Raw genomic sequence first — 24,938 nt, 5'->3', positions numbered from 1 at the left:
TTGCAGGTGTGTGCAGGTAACACCACCCTCTTAGACTCCTCTATCCTCCAGGGGATAGAAAGACATTTGAATACTGGTCCAGATACTCAGTGTCTGGGATGCTTACAGTCCTGCCTCTCTCAAGTGCTCTTGAATGAACTCCTCACAGGGGATTTATTTTATTTTATTTTTTTAATTTAATTTTATTTTATTTGTGAACATACTGTACAGAGGAGTTACAATTACATGGGCAGGATAATGCGTACATTTCTTACCAAGCATTGCAGCCTCCTCCTTTGTTTACCCTTCACATCCCTTCCCAGCCTCCCCCTCCCCCCCATCCCAATCCTATTCCTTCCCCCCCCACCCCCCTCCCACCCCGCACCGACGTTGTAAAGCTCGTTTTGGACATGACAACTTGTACTTCTCATTGTTGCAACAGGTCCACCTGTATCCTTATAGAACTGGTTTTTCTCACAGGGGATTTATATGATGAAATGCTTTGGGGTCTTTCCTGCAGAGTTCACCTCTACAGGATCTGATTTTTCAGGGCTCCCACAGAAGACTGTTTCTACTACCCACCTCTCCCAGGGACCTGTACCTACATTTACCTCACATCTGTACTCAAGAACACCACAGGCCAGCTGTAGCCACGTGAGTAGAGGGACAAGACCACCAGGGCAATAGCATTGGGCCCATCATGTAGGAGAGCAAAGGCCACACTTTGCACAATCCCAGAGCTCCCATTTCTATGAGCAGTGGAACTTATGGGTCCTAGGCAGGAGCTGAGGCTGGTGGGTAATTCTAGGCCCGCAGCCATGACTGGGCAGCCATCAGCATCTCCTCCTATTTTAGCTCTTTCCTTACTTTCTTCCTCCCCTCCTTGCCTCTTCCTTTACTTCCTGTCCCCTCTCTTCCTCCCTCTCTTCTCCCCTCTCCTGAGGGAGTGTCCTGGGGAGGAGGCACTTCCCACAGGGCCTTCATGGAATTGGCTAGAAAAATCAGGGAAACATCCACACATATAGTAGGTGGGGTAAAGAGAAAAGCAGGAATCCCCACAGGAGCCTGCCTGGGCAAGGCCACGGAGGGATAACTTTTTGCCACTCAGGACTTAGGCTCAAGTTCACCTGTGAGCTGACCTCACAGATCTCCCTCTCAATTCAGGGATCTGTTGGGTCAAGACACACACATTGCAGTGTGTTGGGCACTCAGGTAGGAATGGCCGAGGCCATGCAGTCATCGTACCAGGTAGGTTATAGTGTCAGAGAGAGCCCATTCGATCTGCTCTGAATTCTAAAGCCTACTGAATAGGCTTCTCTCCTAGGGTGGGGGCCCAGCCCTGGAGAGCTAAGGGGCAAAGATCTACCCCTTGGATGTTTGATCTGACTCTCTGCCCTCTCCCCTCTCCCCAGGTTGTCTGCATCCTATTATTATCTGGGGCTTTGGAGTAGTCAAATTACTTGGAGTACCCCACAATTACCTCAGCCTTTGGCAGTAGCCTTTGATGCCCAGGGAGACAGAGGGCCTGCACAACATCCAAGAAAAACTGCTTCCAGTTGGGCTGCGTGCCTGCATGGCTTTATTGAAAACTGAAGAACCACTAAAGAGACCTAAAAACCTCCAATCACAAACGCCCAGACTCCATCACAGGACCATAGTGTGTTACTTGTTTGCCCCAGGAGCTAGTGCCTTCTCAGCAGTGAGCAGGACCGACACTCAACACCAGAGCACCAATGTGAGTGGCAGCATCTTTCTCTCTGTTCCTTAAGGTGCCTAAGCCAGCAGATGCTGTGTTCAGATTTCTCTCTTCTCTGCCTACAGGCTATAGGGAGAGTGAGGCCCTTGTGAATCGCTGCCTCTGTCCAACCTCACCACCTTTGTCCCTGGGCAGTTGCACTGGCCTGTGAACCTGAAAGTGAAGAGAAAAACCTTTGCCCATCTAGCCATCGCTGAGTAGACTAAGTCATAGTTGGTGGCTTAGCAGGGATAGGCTAATACTGGCTAGGAGGTGCAAAAAAGGCAGTGTAGTGAGGCATTGGGCAGGCCTCTCCTGACTGGGCAAACCCTCAGGGTGAGGTCAGGCTCGAACTCAAGTCCAAGAGTACCATGCACCAATACCTAGCTGGCAGGTACAAGTATGGACCAGATGCTTTTGGCCAGGGCAGGGGGCTCTCAATTTACTTGGGATGGTGCTTTAAACAAAAAGTCATTTCATCTGCCACACTCTGGCCCAGTGTGTGACCATGAAAATTGGAGAGAGGCACTCTGCACATACTATTTAAAAAGTCAGCTGAGCCAGCCTGCCAGATGTGAGGCCATTTTCGTCTGTTCTCCCATGCTGAGAGGCCCCGTGCTAAGCCACTCTTCTGGAAGAATCTCATTCTGGGCTCAGAGTCCAGGTAAAGAGGCGTCTCTGGGCAGGGAGGCCCTGAAATGAGCCCGTTTATCTCTGGCGGGCCCTGGTTAAGCTTCTTCTCTTCTGAATGCCATTTGGGCACTTTGAAATAAGTGCAGCAAATAAGTCATGAGCTTTAGCAGCCTCGAGCCCGCAATGCCAGTAAAGGAAGGGTGTGGCCAGGCAGCTCTGAGCTGTGCCCAGCTCCCACCTCCAGACGGCAGCCAAGGAGGCAGCTGGGCTCCTGTGGGCCAAGAAAAGCTATTCCAGCCCGGGGGTGGCAGCTCAGGGCAGCAGAGCGTTACCTGGAGCACAGGGGCATGAAATTAGCAGCAGTAAGCAGGATGGAGCTGAGCACAGTCTGCTGCTGTAAACTTGCTGCCTTTGGGGACCTGGGGTCCCCAGCCCGGAATGCTGTGGGGAGGTGTCCTGGCATACACGCCTCACTCCTAGGTAAGACTGAGGTGAGTGGAGAAGTCCAGGAGGGTGAGGCAGCATCATTCCTGTGGGTTTGAGGCACTGGCCCAAGAAAGAGTGGTTGTAGAGGACTGGGAGGGCTAGCTGGGCATGGTGTAAGGTCTCACGCCAGCCCAGGAGTCAGCCAGGAGCCTGGGTCCTGAGACCATGGCTGGGGTGACCAAGAACGAAGCTGGGATCCAAATCCCAGGGATGTAAAATCTCTGGCCAGACAGACTGAGCTATCGTCTATCTGCATCCAGTTCCAGATATCTGCATGCAGTTCCAGCATCAGTGCCCTGGCCCTTGGTCTCAGGCACTCACCAGGCCCTGGTGCACCCAGGCCTCTGAAAACTTGGTAAGAGCTCAGAGGCCTACACGGTTCTATATCCTTTATCTTTGTGTTTTTATTTAGTTCCTTGGTTAGCCTAGTTTGGCTTCAAACTCATGACCCTCCTGCCTCAGCCTCCAAGTCCTTGGATTACAGGTGTGCATACAATACCTGGTCCTCCATCCATTTTCAATTTCTGCCAGGTTGGCTATGTTCCTGAGGCCTCTAGAAGGAGCTACTCCTAATCCCTGCCTGTGTAAGGCATCTGAAGCACAGCTGTCTCTCCCAACAAGAAGCCAGGCTTCCTCCAGTCAAGATCATCATGCTGGTTCCTGAGCTTTCTTTCTTCAGGGCTAGCTCTTCCTTCCCTGCCAGCCAAGAAGACCTCCAATCTTAAATCTTCCATTTGGCTAAAAAGAAATGCACTTTAACTTGGGTGACCCTCTAGCCACCAGGCTTCTACTTCTCTTCCTTCTACTCTCAGAAAGCAGAGTCCTTGCTCTTCCCAAGTAGGTCATACAATACTCCCACTAAGTCACTGTCTATTCAGAAAGTTGGGATGAGACTTGATTTGGAAAGAGGGCTCTGCAGATATGATTAAGATGAGGTGACAGTGGACTGGTGCGGGCCTTCCACCAGTGCCTGGCAGATGGTAAGAGAAGAAGGTGTACAGGCACGCATGGGGGGCCCACAGAGGCAGAGACTGAAGTGACAAGGCCTTGGACCCTGGAACACAGGAGAGGCTATAAGAAGTCACTGACTCCTGCCTGGATGTGGTACTTTGTTTCATAGCATAAGAAGCCTGCATTCAGGCAGGCGCTGGTGGCTCACACCTGTAATCCTAGCTACTCAGGAGGCTGAGATCTGAAGATCACAGTTCAAAGCTAGCCTGGGCAGGAAAGGCATGAGACTCTTATTTTCAATAAATCATCAGAAAGCTGGAAGTGGTACTGTGGCTCAAGTAGTAGAACACTAGCCTTGAGCTGAAGAGCTGAGCGACAGCGTCCAGACTCAGAGTTCAGGTCCCATGACTGACCAAAAAAAAAAAAGCCTGCATTCTAACTCTGAGAAACCTATATACCCATCTCCCCACACATCACCTTGCAGTCACTTCTCTCTTCCCTGTCCCTGACTGGACTCTCCACACTTCTCTGCCCCAGTGGCTCCTGTTTGTGAGCCATCATCCTTTTTTTTAGGATAGCCTGGAGGGTCCTATGTGGTAGGACTAAGATACAGAGGCCTGCAATGATGCTGGGACTTCCTCCTGCCCCTCTCCCCTTCTTCCAATACAGACAAATGACTAGCCCTTTATACACATTTACTGAGCCCACTGGATGTTCTATGGAAATGCCCTTTGGAGTTAAGAGGACAGGAAGAGCATTAACAGGTAAAGAGCATGTCAGACGGTGGTAAGTGTTATGAAGAAAAATTATTCCAAAAGTTCCCTTTGGGATCCATCAAGGATCTCCAACATGAAAAAGAACCACAGGGGAGTGTCCAGTCCAGAGACAGGCAGTGAGCTGAACTGGCCACTTCTGAAAAACCTGGGGCCTGCTCTCTCCCCTTATGCACTGAGGCAGAGCTGGGGAGCTCAGCAGAGGCCAGGTGGCTCTCAAAACCTAGTTATACCCTCAGGCTATTGCAGAGTGTGCCAGTCCCAGTCTAAATCATTAGAAATCCATTGGTTTTGCTATTTTGAGGCAGGGTCTTAGCCCAGCCTGGCCTAGAACTTTCCTGCTGCTTCAGCCTTCTTAAGTATCAAGACTACAGGGGATTAAAGACATATGCTATCATACCCAGCTCTAACCTCCCTCCCGCCCTCCCTCCCTCTTTCTCCCCCACTTCCCCCCACACACACACACAAACTACTGCTCAGCAGGCACTCTACCAGTTCAGACATGACTCCAGCCCTTTTTTGTGTTGGTTATTTTCGAGGTAGGGTCTAGCTTTATGCTTGGTCAATTGCTGGGGAAAAAAGGTGCATATCACACCAGTGTGCTTCCCCCAGTAGCTGGGTTGACAGGCTCACACCATAGCACCCAGCCATCCACTGAGATGAAGTCTCGCTACCCAGGCTGGCCTGTGATTCCCAGTTTCCACCTCCTAAATTAACTAGGATTACGGGTTTGAGCTACCACAGCTGGCTCTAATTCCATTCTTAAAGAAAGCGCCTCAGAGCCCTGAGCTTCCCATCAAGGGTGGAACAGCCAGAAACATCTCCCGATTCCCTGAATCCCTGGGTCTTTCCACCCTGTAGGGTCATAATTCACATGTTGAATGGAAACCCCTTGATGAAACCCCTTTGTAAAGCAAACAAATGAATAAATAAGATAACATTTCCATCCTCAGTCCTGAATCCCTCGCTGGCCAACCAGGGTGTTAATGGTCAGAAGATGGCTTGAGACTGATAGGATCAGAGAGATGGAGCCTAGGAATCCCACACACAGGTGATGACAAATGATTCAAAGCTCAGTCCCAGCAGGCAAGAAGGACAGCCTGTCCCTCCTCCTCTGTGGCCTAAGGCCCAGGAAAGAAGGGAGAAGAACGTCTAAGAAAAATTCCCCAATCTTCCCAGCTAGTCTGACCAGAGCAGCGGCTGCGGCCCCCGAGGAGTCCCATGCATCCATGTTATAGACTGACAGTGAAGGATGAGGGCCAGGCCTGTGGTATGGTGGAGAACAGCAGGTGGCTAGAGGGTGCTCTGGTCATTATCTGTGGGAGGAGGGAGGCCACTGCCAGCTCCACAGATACTTCCTCCCAACCAGCTGCTTCTGCTGTGAGGAGGCAGTTTCTCTTCTCCAGTAACATGAGGGGCAGACTCACAGGATGCTACAGCCCTCAGGTGCATGTATGTGAACATGTGCACATGTGTGTGCACATGCACGTGCACGCACACACACACACAAACACAGAGAATAGCAGCAATCCAGCAAAGCCTCCAGGCACCACCATCACCACAGACCCATCCCACGAAGGCACTTGGCATCTCATGTGGAAACTAATCAGGGTCTTGTTCTCCAGACACTCATAATGGTCAATCACATTAAAAGGACACCAGAGCACTCAGGGCTCAGGCCATCTTCTAGTTTGTCCAGGAAATCATCTCTGGATTCTACAGATGTGTGCAGGAAGAAGTAAAGTTGAAGGCAGAGAGTGAGGAATCATTAGCTAGCCTGAGTGGGCTGGGGGACAAGTCGTAAGGGATGTGGGGGGATTGGGGTTTGTCATGAGCAGGCAGGGAGAAAATAAAAAGAATTAGAGCAGTCATTGCCACCAAAAGCATGACTGACAGCATTTCAAGCCAGACATTTTCTCTCCCTCTACATGGCAAGAGCCAAAAGCAGAAGAAAAAGCCATTGCAAGTTTTGGTTAGGAATGGCTGGTGGGGGAGGGAGTTTACAAAATAAGTCACTTTGGGTTCTCATTTTTAAAAATGGTGTAGAGCAGCCATCCACGCCAGCCAAACAACGGGCAGGTGGCAGAGAGGGAGGCAGTGGCCCTCCCTCTGTGCCTGGCAGCCACCCACCCACTTCCTGAGCCCCCTCCTATTGTGCCTAGCCCTCAACAATCTCCTCTCCTGGGGTGACATGTCTCAATGCACTTGAGGAGAAAGGCTAGAAGAGCCTAACATAACCATTCTTTGGCATTCTGCCCTTAAAGGTAGGGCTGCCAAACTTGGAATCCCTCTGGATGGGAGAAATGAGAAGGGCACCAAGATCGGCTAACAAGGGTGGCACTATCCTAAAGTGCCAGCCATGCATCTCCCTAGAGGAAAAGACCCTGAACACGGATCCCCTGCCAGAAGGCCCCCATCTGAGACAAGTCTGCAAGGTAGGCTCCCTAGCCTACTGAGTACCCCAAGAAACCACAAGCTGACTCAGTCCTCTACTTTGGTCTGAACACAGGATAAGCAGGGCACTTACTGTCTTGGTAGAACAAGGGCATGGCCCCTTCCTCCCAGAAGCTAAAGTCAAGCTGATGGAACAGGCCTTTCTGATTATCGACTGCTGCCCAAAACTGGTTAGGAAACATAAATGATGGGTAGTGCTCAGGACTGTATTTTATTCAGCTTTATCTCTCTGTCTATTTCTTTGGTTACAGGCTAGCTGTCTGTTTCTGGGACTCTTTCCTTTGGTCCGCTTGGGAGCTCCACGTAGCCTGCTCCCTTCTCTGGGTCACCCAAAGCAGTACACAGACTCCCTGCTACCTGCACAGCCACCTGACTCAGGGTCCCTTCAGCTCTGGCCTCACAGCCTGCTCTTGCTTAAAGCAAAGTCCCCAAGACAGGGCTGATGCAGGACTGTGGGCCTGGGGACAGCACCGCCATGTTGAAGAATGAACCAAGTCCAAAGCCTCAGGCTTTAAGGGGCCCCGTAGAGAACCCCAGGCTCTCTACTGAAGACAAGACTCATCCCTTCACCTTCCAGAAGTCTTAGAGAAGGAAATCCTCCTACTCCACTGCTAGACTTGACCACCTAACTTTCAGGTCCTGACCTTCAAGGAGGCTGGCCTAAGTCTCTCACAATGCTGCTGTAGCCTGGTTATTAGTAAGAACCACTTTTCATCCCTAAGAGTGCCTTGGACTTGCAAGCTAAGCACAGCTGTATCCAGGTCCATCCTCAGTCCAACTGATTCAGAATTAGGTCCATGGAGTTAGTTGGGATTTTTTTTGTTTAATTTTGTTTGTGGTAGTACCAGGGTTTGAATGCAGGACTTTGTACTTGCTAGACAAGCACTCTACTACTTGAGAATCCCCCTGCCACTCCCCCGACCCTTCTAAGTATTTTTTTTTTGATAGGGTCTCATGTTTTCGCTAGGCTAGCCCGAGGGAAGATTTTACTATTTATGTCTCCCTCATAGCTAGGATGATACTCACATGCCACCATTCCTGGCTTGTTGGTAAAGAGGGGTCTTGCTAATTTTTTTATCCAGATTGGCCTTGAACCTCAGTCCTCCTAATCCCCACTTCTCTCATAGCTAGGATTATAGGCATGTACTACATCACCTAGTTTGGACAGTCAGCTTTAAAGTCTGTCAGGTGATTCCAACAGGTAGCCATGGCTGAGGATGCTGAGGTGACTGGAGAGGTCAGAAAGCATGCTGGTCACAAGTGCGAACTCTAATGACTTGCTAGCAAAAACTGGAAAGAACAGTGCTAGCTCCCGTATAAGGATTAAGGAAGACAAAAGGTCATGGTGGGTAGAGGGCTGTGTGGCTGGGACTTGAGAACTCAGCAGATCACTGCCAGGACCTCTGATAACCCATACTCTTGTTTCCTCTTCTCAAGACTACTCATCCTGGTTCCTTTAAACCCTTCCTCTCTGAGTGAAGCTGCCCCTCCCCTTAGTTATAAAGCTGGCACTCAAGTAATGCTAGCTTGTTTCTTTGAGTGGATCAAATAAGGAATGGCTTAGGCCTCCACCACTGAATCAGGCCAACAGGGCCTCCTTTCCTGGGGCTGGAACCTCACTTCATATCTATAGCAAACTCCTAGGAGCATTGTGACACCCCAGATTAGATTAGAATAATGAATGAGGCTTTCCTCCCCAGTTATAGGCTATCCAGTGCCACAAATACAATGTGCCACCATGTGATGGGCAAAGGGAAGCTCAGTAAGAGCTGACAGCATGGCAGGGAAGCCTCAAGCAGGATAGACAGATGAGGAAACAGGGAAATTAGAGGACTTTAAACAAGTGTCAAGAGGGCCAGACTCTGAAGTTAAACCCAGGAAGTAAATTGAAAAAGCAGATACGCTCCTTTCCCAACAAAACTCCTTTTTAATGTAAAGTTACAAGATTAGGAGACTTTAGAGCGGCTGGCTTTCTCATTCTGCCTTTTTGTTTTGTTCTTTTTTTTTTTTTTTTTTTTGGTCGGTTGTGGGGCCTGAACTTTGGGCCCTGGTACTGTCCCTGAGCTCTTCAACTCAAGGCTAGCACTCTACCATTTAGTCACAGTGCCATGTCCAGTTTTTTTTTTTTTTTTTCCTGCTTCTGTGGTGCTGAGGAATCAAATCCAGGGCCTCATGCCTGTGAGGCAAGCACTCTACCACTGAGCCACCTTCCCAGCCCCCTGCCTTTTTCTTTAAAACAGTAAAAATCTGGGACTCTTTGTGGCTAGGAAGAGATGAAGAGGATGAAAAACATGCCTGGCAAAAGAAATCTGGCTCTTTGTGCTGTTCTTGGCCCAGGATTGCTGGGATAGTATGCAGGAGGGCAGAGACAAGACAATCTCACAAAAGCAGAAGACTGCTGACAGCTTGGGATCCAGGGACCTGAGTTCCAGCATGGGAGTTTCAGGCTGGAAAAGGAGGCCAGACCAAAGACATGCTCTCCATAGAATGAGGCTGGGTGTAGTGATGCATGCTTGTCATCCCATCCTTAGGGGATGGAGACAGGAGGATCACAAGTTTGAGGTCAGCCTGAACAACACAGTGAGACAAATGTCTCAAAAGTCTACAAAACTGTGTTTGGGGAGTCAAGGTGTAAGCTGGCGTCCATCTCCAGGATACACCACACTGAGGATGACCAATTTTACTATCTGCTACCTACCATCTCCATGAATTCTCTACATAAACAGACAGGTTGCTTAACCTGTCTGAGCCTCTGGCTTTCTATCTCACACACACTCACACACACACACACACACACACTTACACAAACACACACACACTACTAAGACTACTGGCTAGGTAATAGGAAGAAGAGGAAACACCCTGGCCCACAAGACTCTATTCTAAAACCCAGAGATGGCTGCATCCTGGCCCAACTGTTAAGATAATGGCCCCAGATCCTTAGGGAGCACAGGCCTCTGACCAAGGTTAGACATTGGACTTGGGGGCAGAAGGACTAATATGTCTACCCATTGGCAGAGCTAAATGAAAAAGGCTGAGAGAATAAGCCAGGAGCTGGGGCTCAAGGAATTTGCAAGGTGGAGATAGGGGATTTGTGGTTCTAGGCCAACCAGGAGGGAAAAGATATTTGAGAGACTCCATGGCTGGGTGCAGTGGCATGAACCTGTCATCCCCAGCAATACAGGGAAGTATAAGTAGGAGGAGCACAGTCCAGGCTGGCCAGGCATAAAGCAAAACCCTTCCCTGAAAACAATCAATGGAAAAAGGGGCTGGAGGCATGGCTCAAGTGCCTAGCAAGCAGTTTAACCTCTAGTATGGGGGGGGGGGGGAAGGGGGAGAGAGGGAGAAGGAAAGGGAGAGAGAGGGAGAGGGAGAAGCAGAGAAAGAGAGAGAGGGAGAGAGAGGAAGAGGAAGAGGGAGAGAGGGAGAGAGAGGGAGAGGGAGAGAGAGGGAGAGAAAAAGAGGAAGGGAGAGGGAGAGGAAGGGAGAGGGAGAGGGAGAGGGAGAGGGAGAGAAAGACAGAGAAAGGCAGAGAGAGATGTTCAGCTAGATGTCTCCCCACACCTAAGCAGTCATTACACAATCATCAAAGCATTTGGGAGGGGCCTCAAAGAGGTTAGTTCCATGCCTTGTAACCCCACCCAAAACTGGATAAAATCCCAAGCCCCAGCAGCTTGCAGTCAGTGAGTCCTTATCCAACTGTCTAGCTTTCCCCAATGGGCACTTGTGCTAACCAGTCACTCACACTATCTTTCCACTCTTCATGGTTCTTTCCCCCATGCCAAGGACAGAATCCCAAACCTAACCATTTGCATCCAAGAACCAAGAAACATCTACAACATCCCACCCACCCCTAGCAGCCTGCCCCACAGGCAGAAGTCAGTAGGCCAGAAAACCACAGCCTACAGCTCATCTACAGCTCACCCGCCTGTCTTTCATGTCAAGTCTTCCTTGTTGATGCTGTAATGGTTTTGCCACTGGGCTGACTCAGGCCTGTGGTGGGTTTGTTTGAGGTCCTCATTCCAGAGAATAGAGCCCACAAGACAAGCAGGATGTGTTGTAACCCATCCTCCAATCTGTTCCAGGCAGGAAGAAATGAGCCTGAGATGGAATATGGTCACAAAACATTCTCACCAGCCAAATTCCCCACCAACTGACATCCATCCCAGAGAAATACTAAAAGGAATGGGAAGGGACAAACATGCAGACCCTCAGCTACTGAGGGCAGCTGGCAGTGAGAAACAAACCCCTTTGCCTCTCCCTCCTTTCCTGTGAGTGGCCCTTAGGATACACGATGAGCAGCATCTTGCTAGGAAGTCAGGAAGACTGGGGGAAAGTGGGGACAACAATGAGGAATGAGGCAAAGAAAAATGGCCCACAGAATGTAGAAATACCCCAGCATGCCTGCTTCTCAAGCCTGGCACATGAATCCAGGGGTGACAGGTCTCTCATCTCTGATGCCAAGAGCCAGGAGCTGTGGGCAGCAGCAGGTACTACATCCGCACCTGCCAGCTCTTAGAAAGAGACAATAAAGCATCATAGCAGGGCCTGGAATGCTAAGTGCCTGCAGCTGGGAAGGGATGGTCCTTACAGAGGCTCTCTAGCAAACAGAGTGGCTGTGCACTTGCTCACCCTCCCAGGTGCCTGAGCCCCGGGGCAGGGGTGGGCCAGAGGGAGGTGGGACAGGTGCACAAACAACCCAGCTCTGCCAGCCAGGGGCCTTTGAAGCTGGGATGCTAGAGTCAGCAGTACCTAAAAGTGGACCTCAGGGCAACCCAGCTAAGCCAGTTCTGCTTGAAATAGACCCAGGCCACACAAAGCTCAGACATGTGGCCATCTTCCCAGTAATGACCGAGGCATTGAGGTTTATACAACACCTGTAGTAGTGTGCCAAGCCTGGTCTCTCCTCCAGGCTTGGGACACATCATTGTAACAAGCCTAAGAATCAGAGGTGGCACCTGCCTTTACATACTCAGAAAATGAGGCAGTCGGGAGGGGGCAGATTCCAGAGCCAACAGGTAGGATCTGGTTCCCGAACCTATGCCCTGGCCAGAGCTCCTTGAAGCCCAATGTGCCCATCAGTCACCTGGGAACTTAGGCACCCTGTCTCGGGTCTGAGTTGGGCCAAGGGCAATACTACCAGCAAGTTCCTAGACTGCCATGGCCCCAGGACCGCACCTGGAGCAGCAAAGCTCTAGACTACTATGCTCCTACTACTGTGTTGGGCTCATCCTGGGATGGGGTCAGTGTGGCTTGGGGAAGCCCGGAGAGGTGGATAGAGACCCTCATTCATCCTGGCAGACTTCTGCCTACAGCATGTTTCTTTAAATCCACAGACACCAGCAGCCTCTGTCTTGGGGACCAGTCTACTGTCCTCGAGGTTCCCTTCCCCTGCATAGACTGGGTATGGCTTCCGGGGCCCCCAAGGCTTCCTATATTGACAGGAAGAACTAAGAAGGGTAAACTTAAACCAGCAATGGCACTTAGAGGTGGCATCTTTTGGGGTGATTAGGGTTAAGTAAGGTCATAAAGGCAGAGCCTCAGGATAGAATCCTGATAGCTTTATAAGACAAGAAGAGAAGACTCACATACTGTGTGTTCACTGTCTATCATCATATGATACACCATGTACCTCAGGACTCTTGTCAGCAAGAAAGCCATTGCCAGATATGGCATCTTGACCTTGAACCTCCAGAATCATGAGGCAAACTAAATTTTCTTTCTTCATAACTTACCAGGGCTATGGTGCTTTGTTACTGCCACAGAATATAGACAAACACACCCTGTCTTCCCTAGCTAAACAACCTCCTGTATCAGCAGTGGTTCTTTGCCATAAATCTGCACTTAAAGAGTACATCTCAGAGGCCAGGCCTGGTGGCTCATGCCTGTGACCCTAGCTATTCAAGACGCAGATTCAGGAGGGCCTCAAGTTTGAGGCTACCTCAGGGAAAGTAGTCTAGACCCTATTTCAAAAACAAAATATGGGGCTAGGAAGTTGGCTCAGAGGTAGAGTGCTTGCCTTGCATGCATGAAACCCTGGGTTTGATTCCTCAGCACCACATAAGCAGAAAAAAGCCAGAAGTGGCACTGTGGCTCAAGTGGTAGAGCGCTAGCCTTGAGCTGAAGAGCTGAGGGACAGTGCCCAGGCCCAGAGTTCAGCCCCCATGACCAACAACAGTAACAAAAAATATGAAATAAGAAGGCTGGGTGGGGAGGTAGGGCATGTATAGCTCAAGTGCTAGAGTACTTGGCGAATAAATCTAGGACTTATTTTTATCATTGCAACAATGATACTCACAGGACACTATGTTAGAAATGATCTTTACAACTTGGGTGGGGGAAGTGGGGGAGAACAGATGGAAGAGATAGTGGGGGGGAAACAAAGGAGGGGTTAACAATGTTGGACAAGAAAGGTACTCATTACCTTACTCATGTAACTGTAACCCCTCTGTACAGCATTTTTACAATAAAATTAAATTAAAAAATAATTCAGGGCTGAGGATGTAGCTCAGTGATAGCAGAGTATGTGCTTAACATATGTTTAACCTTGGATTCAAACCATAGCACCAAAGAAATTACATTTCCCAGCATTCATTGTAGCTAACATAGTCACATGTCTGAGTTTGACCAACACAATGTAAATAGATGCAAAGTTTTACCTCTAGGAGGTGGTCTTACAAGCCACAGACATTTCCTCCTTTCCTACTTCCTTCTTCCTATAGGCAGGAGTTCCAATAGTGATGTTTTTGTTGTTGTTGTTTGTTTTGCCAGTCTTGGGCCTTGAACTCAGGGCCTGGGCATTATCCCTGAGAGTCTTCTGCTCAAGGCTAGCACTCTACCATTTGAGTCACAGCTCCACTTTTGGCTTTTTCCGTTTATGTGGTGCTGAGGAATTGAACCCAGGGCCTCATGCATGGTAGGCAAGCACTATACCACTAGGCCACATCTCAGCCCCAATAGTGATGTTTTAAATTTAAATTTTATTTATTGTTTGCTAGTACCAGGGGTTGAACTAAGAGCTTTTGTGCTTGCTCAGCTGACATTCTACCATTTAAGCCACACCTCCAGCCCTGCTTTTTACTGGTGATTTTGAGTCTCACAGATGTTTCTGTCCAGGCTGGCTTTTAGAGTCTCAATACTCCAGGTCTCAGCCTCCTAACTGGATAGAAATACACATGCAAGCCACTTGCCCATCTCCATTAACCATCTTGAACTCTGAGGTAACATTGAACATGAAATTGACACATGGGCTCCTGGTACTGTGGAGTGTCATACAAGTTTTAGGCTCACCATCTGTCTCGAGAAAAAAATGACCTTCCATTTTGTTTTAACTGCTACTCTTGGGGCTATTTGACACTGCTGGAAACAGAGATCTGCATTCTTGGGTCCATCCCTCACTAAAAAGCATGCAATGTGAAGGCAGGAATTATATCTCTCCATCTCTATCTTTCTCTGCCATGGGAGGCCAGAGGCTTCAGCACACAATGCATGTCTAGGACCAAACAGAATTCTTTCTAATGTGCCCAAATGGCTCCCAACCCACATATTCTCTGCATGCCCCTGACCTCCCTGGAAGGTGCCCCACCCCACAGGAGAAGCACATTCTTACCAGGATGTCTGAGTCCTCAGGGTCCTTCCCTGAGGTCAGGCTGGAAGAGTTGCGGAACTTGAATGCCCAGTACTCCTTGGCAGTGATAAAGAAGTTCCATGGCAGAAGGCTTCCAATGCCCAGGCTGAAAAAGATCAAGTAGGTGCCATTGAAGTGGTCCTCAGGCCTGGGCAGGCCGGGGGTATGGTGGTCCAGCAGCTTCTCTGGCAGAGTGTCCTGGCTGGCTTGGATTGAGCCGCTTGCTAGTCTGTATGTGGAGTTAGAAGTATGATACATGGTGTCCTCGGAGCCCACAGCCACTGTGGAAACAGGGAGAGATGCAGAAAGACTCAGGATGGGGACAGATGGAGACTTACCTATCCTACAAAACAACTGTACCCAACGTGGGTCTTACATATGTATTCTCCAGAGCCTAACTGGAGAGCTATAGGTTTAAGTGTCAGACTTTAGGCAGGACAGGCAATCAGAATTCTGAGTGGCCTCAGAGGTCACTTAACCATGCAAGGACCACACAGGTAGCCACCAAGAAGGCTGGGTGTTAAACACTGCAGTATGGTGGGGCCTGTGGTAAGCAATCCAAAAAGGTACACCTGGTCTAAGGGCTCTCATGTTCCTATGCAGCCATCAAAACTGGAATTAAGACCCTGGTTGACCAAAAAACAGTCTCCAAACTCTCTTCCTGTCTTATGGAAAAAACAGTATACAATGTACTATTTGTGAAGGTATATGCAGGAGAGAATACACACACATATATGAACTTGTACGTGAAAGAGGGGTCTTAGGAAGAATATAGAAAATTTAGGACTAGCAGTGTGGCTCAAGTGGCAGAGTACCTGCCTTCCTAACACAAAGTGCCACTGACGTGGTCAAACCCCAGTATAGCCAGAAAAAAAGGAAAGGTTTAACAGTGGTAGTCTCTAGAGTGGGACATGGTCAAGGAGTGGGGAGACAGGAACTTCATGGCTTACTTACTGGCTTTGAGCCTTTTGAATTTTGAATTATATGGGTTTATTACCTGCTCAAAAATAAACAATAAGGCTTTCAAATAAAAAAAAATTGATATAAATCCAAGGTGCCTAGAGCTGCTTCTAGTAAGCCAATCCATTCATTTGTGAAAAGACAGATCAATGTGCAGGTCACAGGTAGGTAATTGGCTAGGCCAAGGTTTACAGCTGCTGCCTGGGGACCCCATCTGTCCACCAGGTCCCACCTGGGTATGGCCAATTTATGGTGGCACCTAAGACCTGGAAAATTCTAGGCTACTAATAACTATTGCCCAAATAGCTATGGGCAAGTTAACCTGCTTCTGAGTCTCTATTTCCCTATCTATAATGCAGAGAGGCGGGGCTATACAACATGATGCTCGGCCACAACTGGTTGGACTTGTCAGCTGGCTGGCTGCAAGCTGGCAATCTACCTCTATATTCTAGATGGCACCACATGCAGTGGCTGTTTAACTGAGAACTATGGGGATGTGGAGTCCTTCCTCAGCAGTTTCCTCCCAACAAGTAAATGATCAAACAGGCAGTGAAGCCTGACTCAGCACAGGGAGTATGAGGCCTTGACCTGCCTTGAGGGACCCTGGGTTCAGAATCTGAGAACAAGCACATTCTTTGTAATTAAGCAAGGCAGGAACTATTGCTCCCTCCTGTAGATGGGAAGACTGAGGCTTTGATGGCACATCCAAGCAAAGATTCTCATTCAGTAGCTTGAACCAAGTCCAGTGCTCATGCAAGCTGTGTTCATGCCTTTGCATCTGAACTTGACAACAACATACCATGCTAGGTAGTTACTCTACAATCGACTTTCACAAAGGAGTGGTCCAAGGCTTGGAAAGGCTGAGTCACTTGCCCAAGGTCACATGGCTATCAGAAGACAACAGGAGTTGCATGGCTAAGCAGTTTGGGGCTCACACTGGCCTCATCCACTGTCTGCTGGTGCCAAGGGCAGACAGGCCTGCCTTCTTCCAGGCTTGGCAGCCAGGGAACTGTGAGCTCAGGCAAAGACAGTGTACAGCAGCACCCTCATCAATACTTGCTGAATGAATGGGCTCTGTCCATCCAGAAGATTGCCCCCCCCATGTCCCTGACTAACCTGTCCCCCAGAACATCCCATCAGCAAGTCTATTTTAAACTTCCTAGCTAACAGGCCCCTCCCCAGTCTTTTTCTTTTTCCTTTTGTTTTGCCTGCACTGGGGCTTAAACTCAGGGGCTCTGTCCCTTAGGTTTTTCTCTTAAGGCTAATGCTTTTCCGCTTGAGCCACAGCTCCACTTCTAGTTTTTTGCTGGTTAGAGATAGAGTCTCACAGACTTTCCTGTTGGGGCTGGATCCTCAGTCCCTAAGTAGCTAGGATTAGAGGCACGAGTCACAGATACCTGGCCTGTCTCTCAGTCTTGATTAGCACGGAGAACAGCTTTAACCATCTAAGCAGTCCACGCCCCACACTTCAAACTGGAGCTAAAAATGGGTAAAAAAACAATCGATCCGTAGAGGACACCACAGCACTAGCAAGTGAGGGTTCCCAGATGTCCTGGCTCCCTGGTGGGGGCGGGGGCGAGGGCCCATCCCCGTTCCTCCACCAATTTGCTGAAGACCGGTCAGCCTTGACCAAGCTTCTGAAAGTGACAGGAATCTCCTTCAACCCGGGTCACAGGCCAGGGCACTGGAGTGAGCCAAGTCTTATTACTCTTTATCAAAGCTGGCTGTTAGCTTCGGATTAAAACTGAAAGACTAAGAAAAGAGAAGAGGCAGCCGGGCCCGCCCCTACCCGAGGGCTCAGAGAGCGGGGCGACCTTCCACAGCGGGGCAGACCTAGGAGTAGAGGTGCTGCAGACCCCCTTGGGGGCCTCCCAGGAAGTGCCCTACGGTCCTGGGTGTCCCAATGTCCTCAGGGGAACATGGGAGGGAGTGGTCTGGGGGGCTTCAAAGCTAAGGGGTGCGGCAGTGCACTCCCCAGTCATAGACGCCCCTCCCCAGTTTAGACGCACACCCCGGCGCTGGCTGGATGGGGGAGGAAGCACCTCCTCCAAGACCTCCCCCTCCAGTGGGCGAGGAGAGGTAGGGAGAAAGAGGAGGAAGGGGAGGAGGAAAGGGAGAGGAAGAACGGGGGGGAGGGGAGAGGAGGGCCAGGAAGAGCAGGACGGCGGGAATCTGCTCAGAGAAAGTGGAGCCCAGGAAAAAAGCGGGAGGCCCGCCGGGAAAGAGAGACGGGACGCGGGAGGGGAACGGCGGGAGGAGAACGGCGAGAGGCTCCGGGGAGGCCGGGAGAGCTGGTCCTCCGCCAGGCCCGGCCGCTGCCCGGCCCCGGCCCGCACTTACTGTCGCCGCCGAGCCACCACCGCCGCCTCCGGGCCTCCCCGACTGGGGCTAAAGGGGCGGATGGGGGCGGGGAGAACGCAGGCCGGGCCCCGCCCCGCCCCCCTCCGCTCCGCCCCGCCCCGCTAGCGCTTCCGGGTTCTCCGCTTTGGTCTTCTCCCCCGCGAACTCGAGGGCGCCCCCTCCTGGGAATATCCGGAACTGCAGGCGCTCTTCTCACAGGTGCAGTGACCCGCCCTCTCTCCGACTCGGATCTCAGCCGCCACTGTGCCGCGAGGCCTAGGAAAACTCCCCTCCCCTCTCCCCTCAAGACCGGCTAAACAGCGCCATCGACCTGCAGCCCATCCCTCCTTGATTCCCGCCCCCACAACTCAGGGCAGGATCCATTTTCAGGCTAAGGTGGAGGGAGACTCAGCTTGAGGCACCGTTAGTGGCAACCAACAAGCCCAGCCACCCCCCGCCCCCCTGTGGATCCCAGCTCGCAGGAGCATGGGCTCACTGCAGACTCGACCTGCAGGAGGATAAAAGACTTTATCGGGGGTCCTAGGAATTGCAAGGGGAGACTCAGACACAGCTTGTAACGATGTTCCAAAGGAGGAAAGTGCGCGCGCGCGCGCGCGCACACACACACACACACACACACACACACACACACGGAGTGTGGGGGAAGCCTGTCATAGGACCAGGAAAGGCCTGGTTTGTTGGTTATATTTCAATGGCCCCTTCTAATTAGGCCTGTTAGGTTTTTAAAAAGAGGTGACCGAGTAAGAACTGAAACTGCACCACGCACGTGGTATTCAGGTAAGGGGTTTATTCAGTAGACCTGCTGGGACCAGGCAAGGTTGGCACTCCACGCGGCTGGCAAAAGAAAAAAAGAGAGCGGTCTGGCGGCGGTTTAGGCCTTATATAGGGTAGGGGGCGGGGAAGGGTGTGTCCAGGTAAAGGGAAGTGGGATCAGGTGGGAGAAAGGTGTGGCCACATCAGGTTAGGATGTGACCTCAGCAGATGCGGACGTGACCTCTTCCAGGTATCCCAGTTGCCTAGGTAACGCAGGTACTGGGCGAGGTCTGTTCGTCGTCCAGGAATGGACCTTACATTCCAGCCTTTTGATAATTATGAAAAAGGGCGAAGACTCTCTCTGGCTACTTCCTGCTGGCAAGGGGCGTCGTAGGGGTAAAAGGCTGGGATGTGGTCCATGCTGGGAGAAGGCAGCAGGCTGCAGCTGTCACTTGGGTGTTGATTCCTCGATGAAGTCTGGAGGAGGCGAGTCTGTTGGACGGAGTCTGGAGAAGTTTCATGAGGCATTGACGGAAACCTGAACAAATGGAAACTCTGACAATTTTTAAACCTAGAATGGCTAGCCTTTGAGAGGGAACCTAGAGGGGAGGGTCCCCGGGACCCAGCCTGCGTCACACTCTTCAGGGCACAAGCCAAAAAGTAGAGTCAGTCTGGTGAGTGAATAAGAGCTGACCAGGCAGAAGCGGCGTCCCGACTTCCCCCAGAGCCCTCTAGAGAGAAATGGCCAAGCCCCCAAAGCCAAGCGTCCTCGGCTTCAGAGGTGACCGGCCTTTCAGCTAAAGGCCGTAGGAGCTCTCTGGCGTGGCGCCACGTCTGGACAGAGACTGAGTGACAGAGAGCCGTAGAGTAGTTTCACTCACCAGAGTAGAGAAGTGGTGTGGACGTGGATGTGAAGGCCAGAAACGGTATTGGTGAAAAATCTCGCATGGTGTCAAGGCACTTTGGTTCACACAAAAGGGGTAGTTATTGGGTAGATGAAAAGAACACCATGCGCTATTCAGGCAGGAAAAGAAGTTACTGAACTGTAGTCCCACCCAGCATGGTGGAGAAGCATGGCTGAAAAAGGAAAGGGGGGGGAAGAGAGGTGACCTAGTAGGAGGTGACTGCTTCCTGGTCTGCCAGTTCCATGATGTCTGCAAGAAGTGAGTCTCTTCGATGAAGTCTGGAGGAAGTCTTCTCAGGCAGGGGGCTGAACAAAGATGAAAAGCAAATATATTACTGGAAAGAAAAGATTGGATGTCCATGGCTTGGAGGTGACCTAAGGGATGAGGTAGTGAGGTCTTTGGGGAGGAGAGCAGTTAGCTCAGTGTTACTCACCCGGATCTTCAGGGATGCGAGATAGCCTTACCTTGGTAGGCCCAAGGGGGGAACAGGTGTACCTCGAAGTCAGTGTTGGCATAGAAGGGGCAGGAGCAGGAGACCTTTTTATTCTTGACAGGTGAATCCACTGTGGCTGTCCCTTGAGCTTGACTGCTGTGGGGGTGGTCAGCAGAACCTGGTGAGGGCCTGTCCACTTAGGGTGTAAACCAGATGGATTAAGGGTCTTGAGAAACACTTGATCACCAGGCAAAATTGGGGGAGTGGGAAAGGGGCCTTGATGAGGCTGAGGGAGACACTGGTCAGCATGTTGGCGCAGCATGTGCCTAAGAAAGGTTAGGACGGGAAGGTAGTCTATTAGTGGAGTTTTGGTATTGTCAGTAGGGAAATTACCTAGGAGAAAAGGTCTTCCATACATTAACTCAAAGGGGCTGAGGAAAGTAGGGCTGCGGGGAGAAACACGTAAGCGGGTGAGCGCCAGGGGTAACAGTTCTGGCCAGGATTGTTGGAGCTCTAGAGAAAGTTTAGTAAGTTGTGTCTTAAGGAGCGCATTAGCTCTTTCAACCTTTCCAGAAGACTGAGGCCTATAAGGAATGTGAAGATTCCACTGGATGTTTAGAGAGGATGCCACCTGTTGGGTCACTTTGGAGATGAAAGCAGGTCCATTGTCAGATTGAAGTGACCTGGGTAAGCCAAACCTAGGAATAATTTCTTTAATAAGGACAGAGGCAACTGTGTCAGCTGTCTCCGACGTTGTGGGATAGGCTTCAATCCATCCTGAAAAGGTATCAACCATAGTTAGAAGGTATTTGAGCCGCTTACATCTGGGCATGTGAGTGAAGTCTATCTGCCAGTCTTCCCCTGGGGTGTGTCCCCGTGCTTGGTGTGTGGGGAATGCAGCTGGTCGGAGACCACCCTGTGAGGAAGTAAGAGAACACGTGGGGCAGGCTTGGGTAATAGCCTTTAGTCGAGTAGTTAGGCTAGGGCAATGGATTAAAGGTTTAAGAAGGTGGGAGAGAGGCTTGTATCCAATATGCAGCGCCTGGTGAACCTGGGAAAGAAAGCTGTCTGCTTGTGTCTCAGGAAGAACAACTCGTCCTTCCAGAGACCACCATCCCTGTGCTTCCTGGGAGGCTCCCTGGTGCATAAGTTCCTCGATCTCCTGTGGGGTATAAGAGGGTTGAATTGAAGGCAATACCAGAAGCAAGGGAGCTGGAAGTTGTCCCTGGAGTTGTCTCTGGGCTGCTAGCTTTGCCTCCCGGTCTGCTTTTGAATTGCCGACTGTAATGGCATCCAATCCTGTCTGGTGTCCTCTGCAGTGGATGACCGCAACCTGTTGGGGAAGGGAAGCAGCTTCTAATAGTTTAAGAATAAGTGAGGCATTAGTTATGGGAGTCCCTTTGGTGGTCAGGAAGCCACGTTCCTTCCAAATTGCTGCATGAGAATGGAGAATATGATAGGCATATTTTGAGTCTGTATAAATATTGATCTTCCGGCCCTTGGCTAGAATTAAGGCCCTAGTTAAAGCTATAAGTTCTGCCTTTTGTGAGGTAGTGCTAGGGGGCAGAGGGCTGCTTTCAAGAATGGTAGAGTTATTAACGATGGCATAGCCCGCAACTCGGCTTCCTGAAGAGGTAGATGTGGAACTGCCATCGATGTACCAGGTGTCTTCTGGGTCAGGAAGAGGAGTTTCCGAGATACCTGTAAAATGGGGTGTGAATTCCTCCAAGGTCTCTGTACAGGAATGGGAAAGAGGGTTAGAATTGGATGGAAGCAAGGTGGCTGGATTGAGCGGGGAGCAGCTTTCCAGTGAAAAGTCAGGGTTTTGAATAACTGTGGGGAGAGCGAATGGTAGTGGGTTGGCCAAAAGTGAGTTTTGTCTATCAAGGGTAATTCTTCTCTCTGTAGGAGTTATGGACAAACCCAAGTATGTTACCTCTGACTTTGCTATCTGGGCCTTTGAAGGAGAGACTCTATATCCTTTTGTCAACAGGAAGTTGAGGAGGTCAGCTGTATGTTGGCGAGCCAACTCAAAGGAAGGGCTGCAAAGCAAAAGATCATCCACATACTGGAGAACAATGCTAGGAGACACCTGAAGAGAGAGGAGATCCTTTGATAAAGCCTGTCCAAAGAAATGGGGACTGTCTCGAAACCCTTGAGGGAGGACCGTCCAGGTCAGCTGTTGTGCCCTTGAAGTGTCTGGGTCCACCCAAGTAAAAGCAAAGAAATCTTGGCAGTCAGGATGCAGGGGGATTGTGAAGAATGCATCCTTGAGGTCCAGCACCGAGAAGTGGGTGGTACCAGGAGGTATCTGTGAAAGGAGAGTATATGGGTTAGGCACAACAGGATGAATGGGAAGGACTGCAGCATTAATAGTGCGCAGGTCCTGGACTAGGCGATAGGTCCCATCAGGTTTAACTACTGGCAGGATAGGGGTGTTAAAGGGGGAGTTAGTGGGTCTGAGAAGTCCTTGTTTAAGAAGGCGAAGGATGATGGGTTTTAAACCTTGCCTGTGCCTAAGGGAAATGGGGTATTGGGAAGTACCAGGGAAATGGGTAGGGTCTTTAAGTTTAATGAGGACAGGAGTATGGTGTCTAGCCATAGTAGGAGTGGAAGTATCCCAGATAAGAGGGTTGACAAGATCTGGAGGTAAAGGGAAAGGATTTAGTTGGGAAGTTACAGGTGGAGGTTCATCTAAAGACAAAAGTAGAACAGGTGTGGGCTGTTTGGGGATATGGAATGAAAGGGAGACCTGAAATTTAGAGAGCAAGTCCCTTCCTAGGAGTGGGGTAGGACAGTGAGGTAGGATTAGGAAGGAGTGTGAAAAAGGAAAGTCTTCTATTTTACATGATACTGGTCCCGTAGTTGGGGGACAGGTAGGTAGGCCATCTACACCCACCACGACCACAGTACCAACTGGATAATCGTTCTCGATGGCCCAGAGATGGGACTTTGGACTATGTCATTCTCAGAGATTTAGACGATTTTTGCCGTCGTAATGGTAAATGGTCTGAGGTCATTCATATTCAGCCATTCTTTGCTCTCCGGGACAACCCGGCCCTATGCCAATCATGCACGGCACCATTTATGTTAGGTTTTTAAAAAGAGGTGACCGAGTAAGAACTGAAACTGCACCACGCACGTGGTATTCAGGTAAGGGGTTTATTCAGTAGACCTGCTGGGACCAGGCAAGGTTGGCACTCCACGCGGCTGGCAAAAGAAAAAAAGAGAGCGGTCTGGCGGCGGTTTAGGCCTTATATAGGGTAGGGGGCGGGGAAGGGTGTGTCCAGGTAAAGGGAAGTGGGATCAGGTGGGAGAAAGGTGTGGCCACATCAGGTTAGGATGTGACCTCAGCAGATGCGGACGTGACCTCTTCCAGGTATCCCAGTTGCCTAGGTAACGCAGGTACTGGGCGAGGTCTGTTCGTCGTCCAGGAATGGACCTTACAAGGCCCTTTTGGGCCCTTATGTCAGAGGACAGACTCCTTACAAAGGATTTCTTTTACAGATAAAAAGTTTCTTTACAAAGGGCAACACCTCGTTTCCAAGCCTTTCCTGTATCTTCTGTTTTTCACCAATCTCTTATGCCAAAGGGGAGCTTTTGGGTGGGGGGTTGCATGTTCAGGCATCCTGCAGTCCCGGTTTAAGATAGGCTGCCCTGACCTCCATCATTGCCACGGAGTAAACTGGCTGCATTCATATGTCTTGGGGTCCCTCTCTGTCTCTGGGATAGATGGGACATCGTAGTTGAGCAGTGGGGATGACAGTCACCACAGGCAGCTGGCACTGTCAGGGGGAGGGCACACATCTGTAAATGGTTAAGTATTTAAGCACACTGGAAAGAAGAGGAGGAAGAGGAGGTAGAATGACGAAGGTAAGGAAGTCCAGAAGAAAGAAGGAGGCCTTTAAATCTTCCTGGCACTTTCTAGAGGTTGACATTTTATAATCAACCTCTATTTAGGAAAGCCCCAAAAGGATAATTTGTACTTTTCAAAAAACAAAGTGTATGGTGCCATCTTGTGGCCAAATCCAGTCATTGCACATGTTCAGGGCTGTGCTCCCTTGCTACGGTCTTTCTTTTAAGGGTTCCAAAGGCACATTTATCCTGGGAAGTACATCTCTTTCATAACTCTTCTTTCTCATTACCAATTCTTTTCTTTTTTTCTTTTTTTGGTGCCAATTCTAGGGCTTGAACTCAGGGCCTAGGCACTGTCCTTGAGCTTTTGTGCACAAGGCTAGTGCTCTTCCACTTAAGCCACAGCTCCACTTGCAACTTTTTGTTGATTAATTGGAGATGAGAGATTTTTTTGCCTGAGCTGGCTTTGAACTGTGATACTCAGATCTCAGCATCCTGAGTAGCTAGGATTACAAGTATAAGCTACTAGCACCCACCCACACTTGGCTTTGATCTACCATTTATGTTCTGTAACTTCATCAAATATCCCTGTATGTAAGGTGTGTTTCTTGTAAGTGGCATATACATGTTTTCTTTTAAATTAAAAATCCATTTTACTTGGAATATTTTGTCTATTTAAACAATATAATTATTGGTAGATATGATGGAATAAACTCTACTGCCTGTTCCTCTATTAACACATTGGTCTATGTTCCTTTTTTCCCTCCTTTTTTTTTCATTGCTTTAAGTTGATCAATTTAAAACATTAATTTCTCACATTAATATGCTTAACATTTGCTAGAGATTCTAATTTTCCCATACATGGTCAACTAGACTCTAATATCAATTACAGATTCCCCACTCTCCTAGGCAGCTGCAAACAGTTCAGTTCCATACGCTCTGCTCCACCTTGTTTTCCTGTTGTCATACAATTTAATACTACATTATTTTAAAACTCACAGATTATCCAAATGCCTGTGGCTTGCACCTGCAA

At 49.8% G+C, this 24,938-nt stretch overlaps 1 protein-coding gene across 2 annotated transcripts in view; it reads right to left on the bottom strand.

Annotated features, from left to right (window-relative positions):
• Positions 1 to 17,975, bottom strand: part of Slc29a3 (solute carrier family 29 member 3) — a 37,080-nt gene extending 19,105 nt beyond the window's left edge. Inside the window, exons 1-2 of one of the 2 annotated variants that reach the window (XM_070020513.1) lie at positions 17,939 to 17,975; positions 14,621 to 14,919 (exon numbers count right to left, since the gene is read on the bottom strand). In XM_070020513.1, the coding sequence (XP_069876614.1) occupies positions 14,621 to 14,919; position 17,939 (300 nt within the window). In that variant the 5' untranslated portion in view covers positions 17,940 to 17,975. Of the gene's footprint in view, positions 1 to 14,620; positions 14,920 to 17,938 lie in introns of those variants that run through there. The other variant, XM_070020514.1, reaches the window with a different exon arrangement.
• Positions 17,976 to 24,938: the final 6,963 nt, after the last annotated feature.

This window comes from Dipodomys merriami, unplaced genomic scaffold, assembly GCF_024711535.1.
Source record: "Dipodomys merriami isolate MVZ:Mamm:240054 unplaced genomic scaffold, mDipMer1.0.p SCAF_14, whole genome shotgun sequence".
Taxonomy (NCBI): domain Eukaryota; kingdom Metazoa; phylum Chordata; class Mammalia; order Rodentia; family Heteromyidae; genus Dipodomys; species Dipodomys merriami.
The sequence above is the reverse complement of the archived record's forward strand: the minus strand, read 5'-3'. Positions and strand labels throughout refer to the sequence as shown.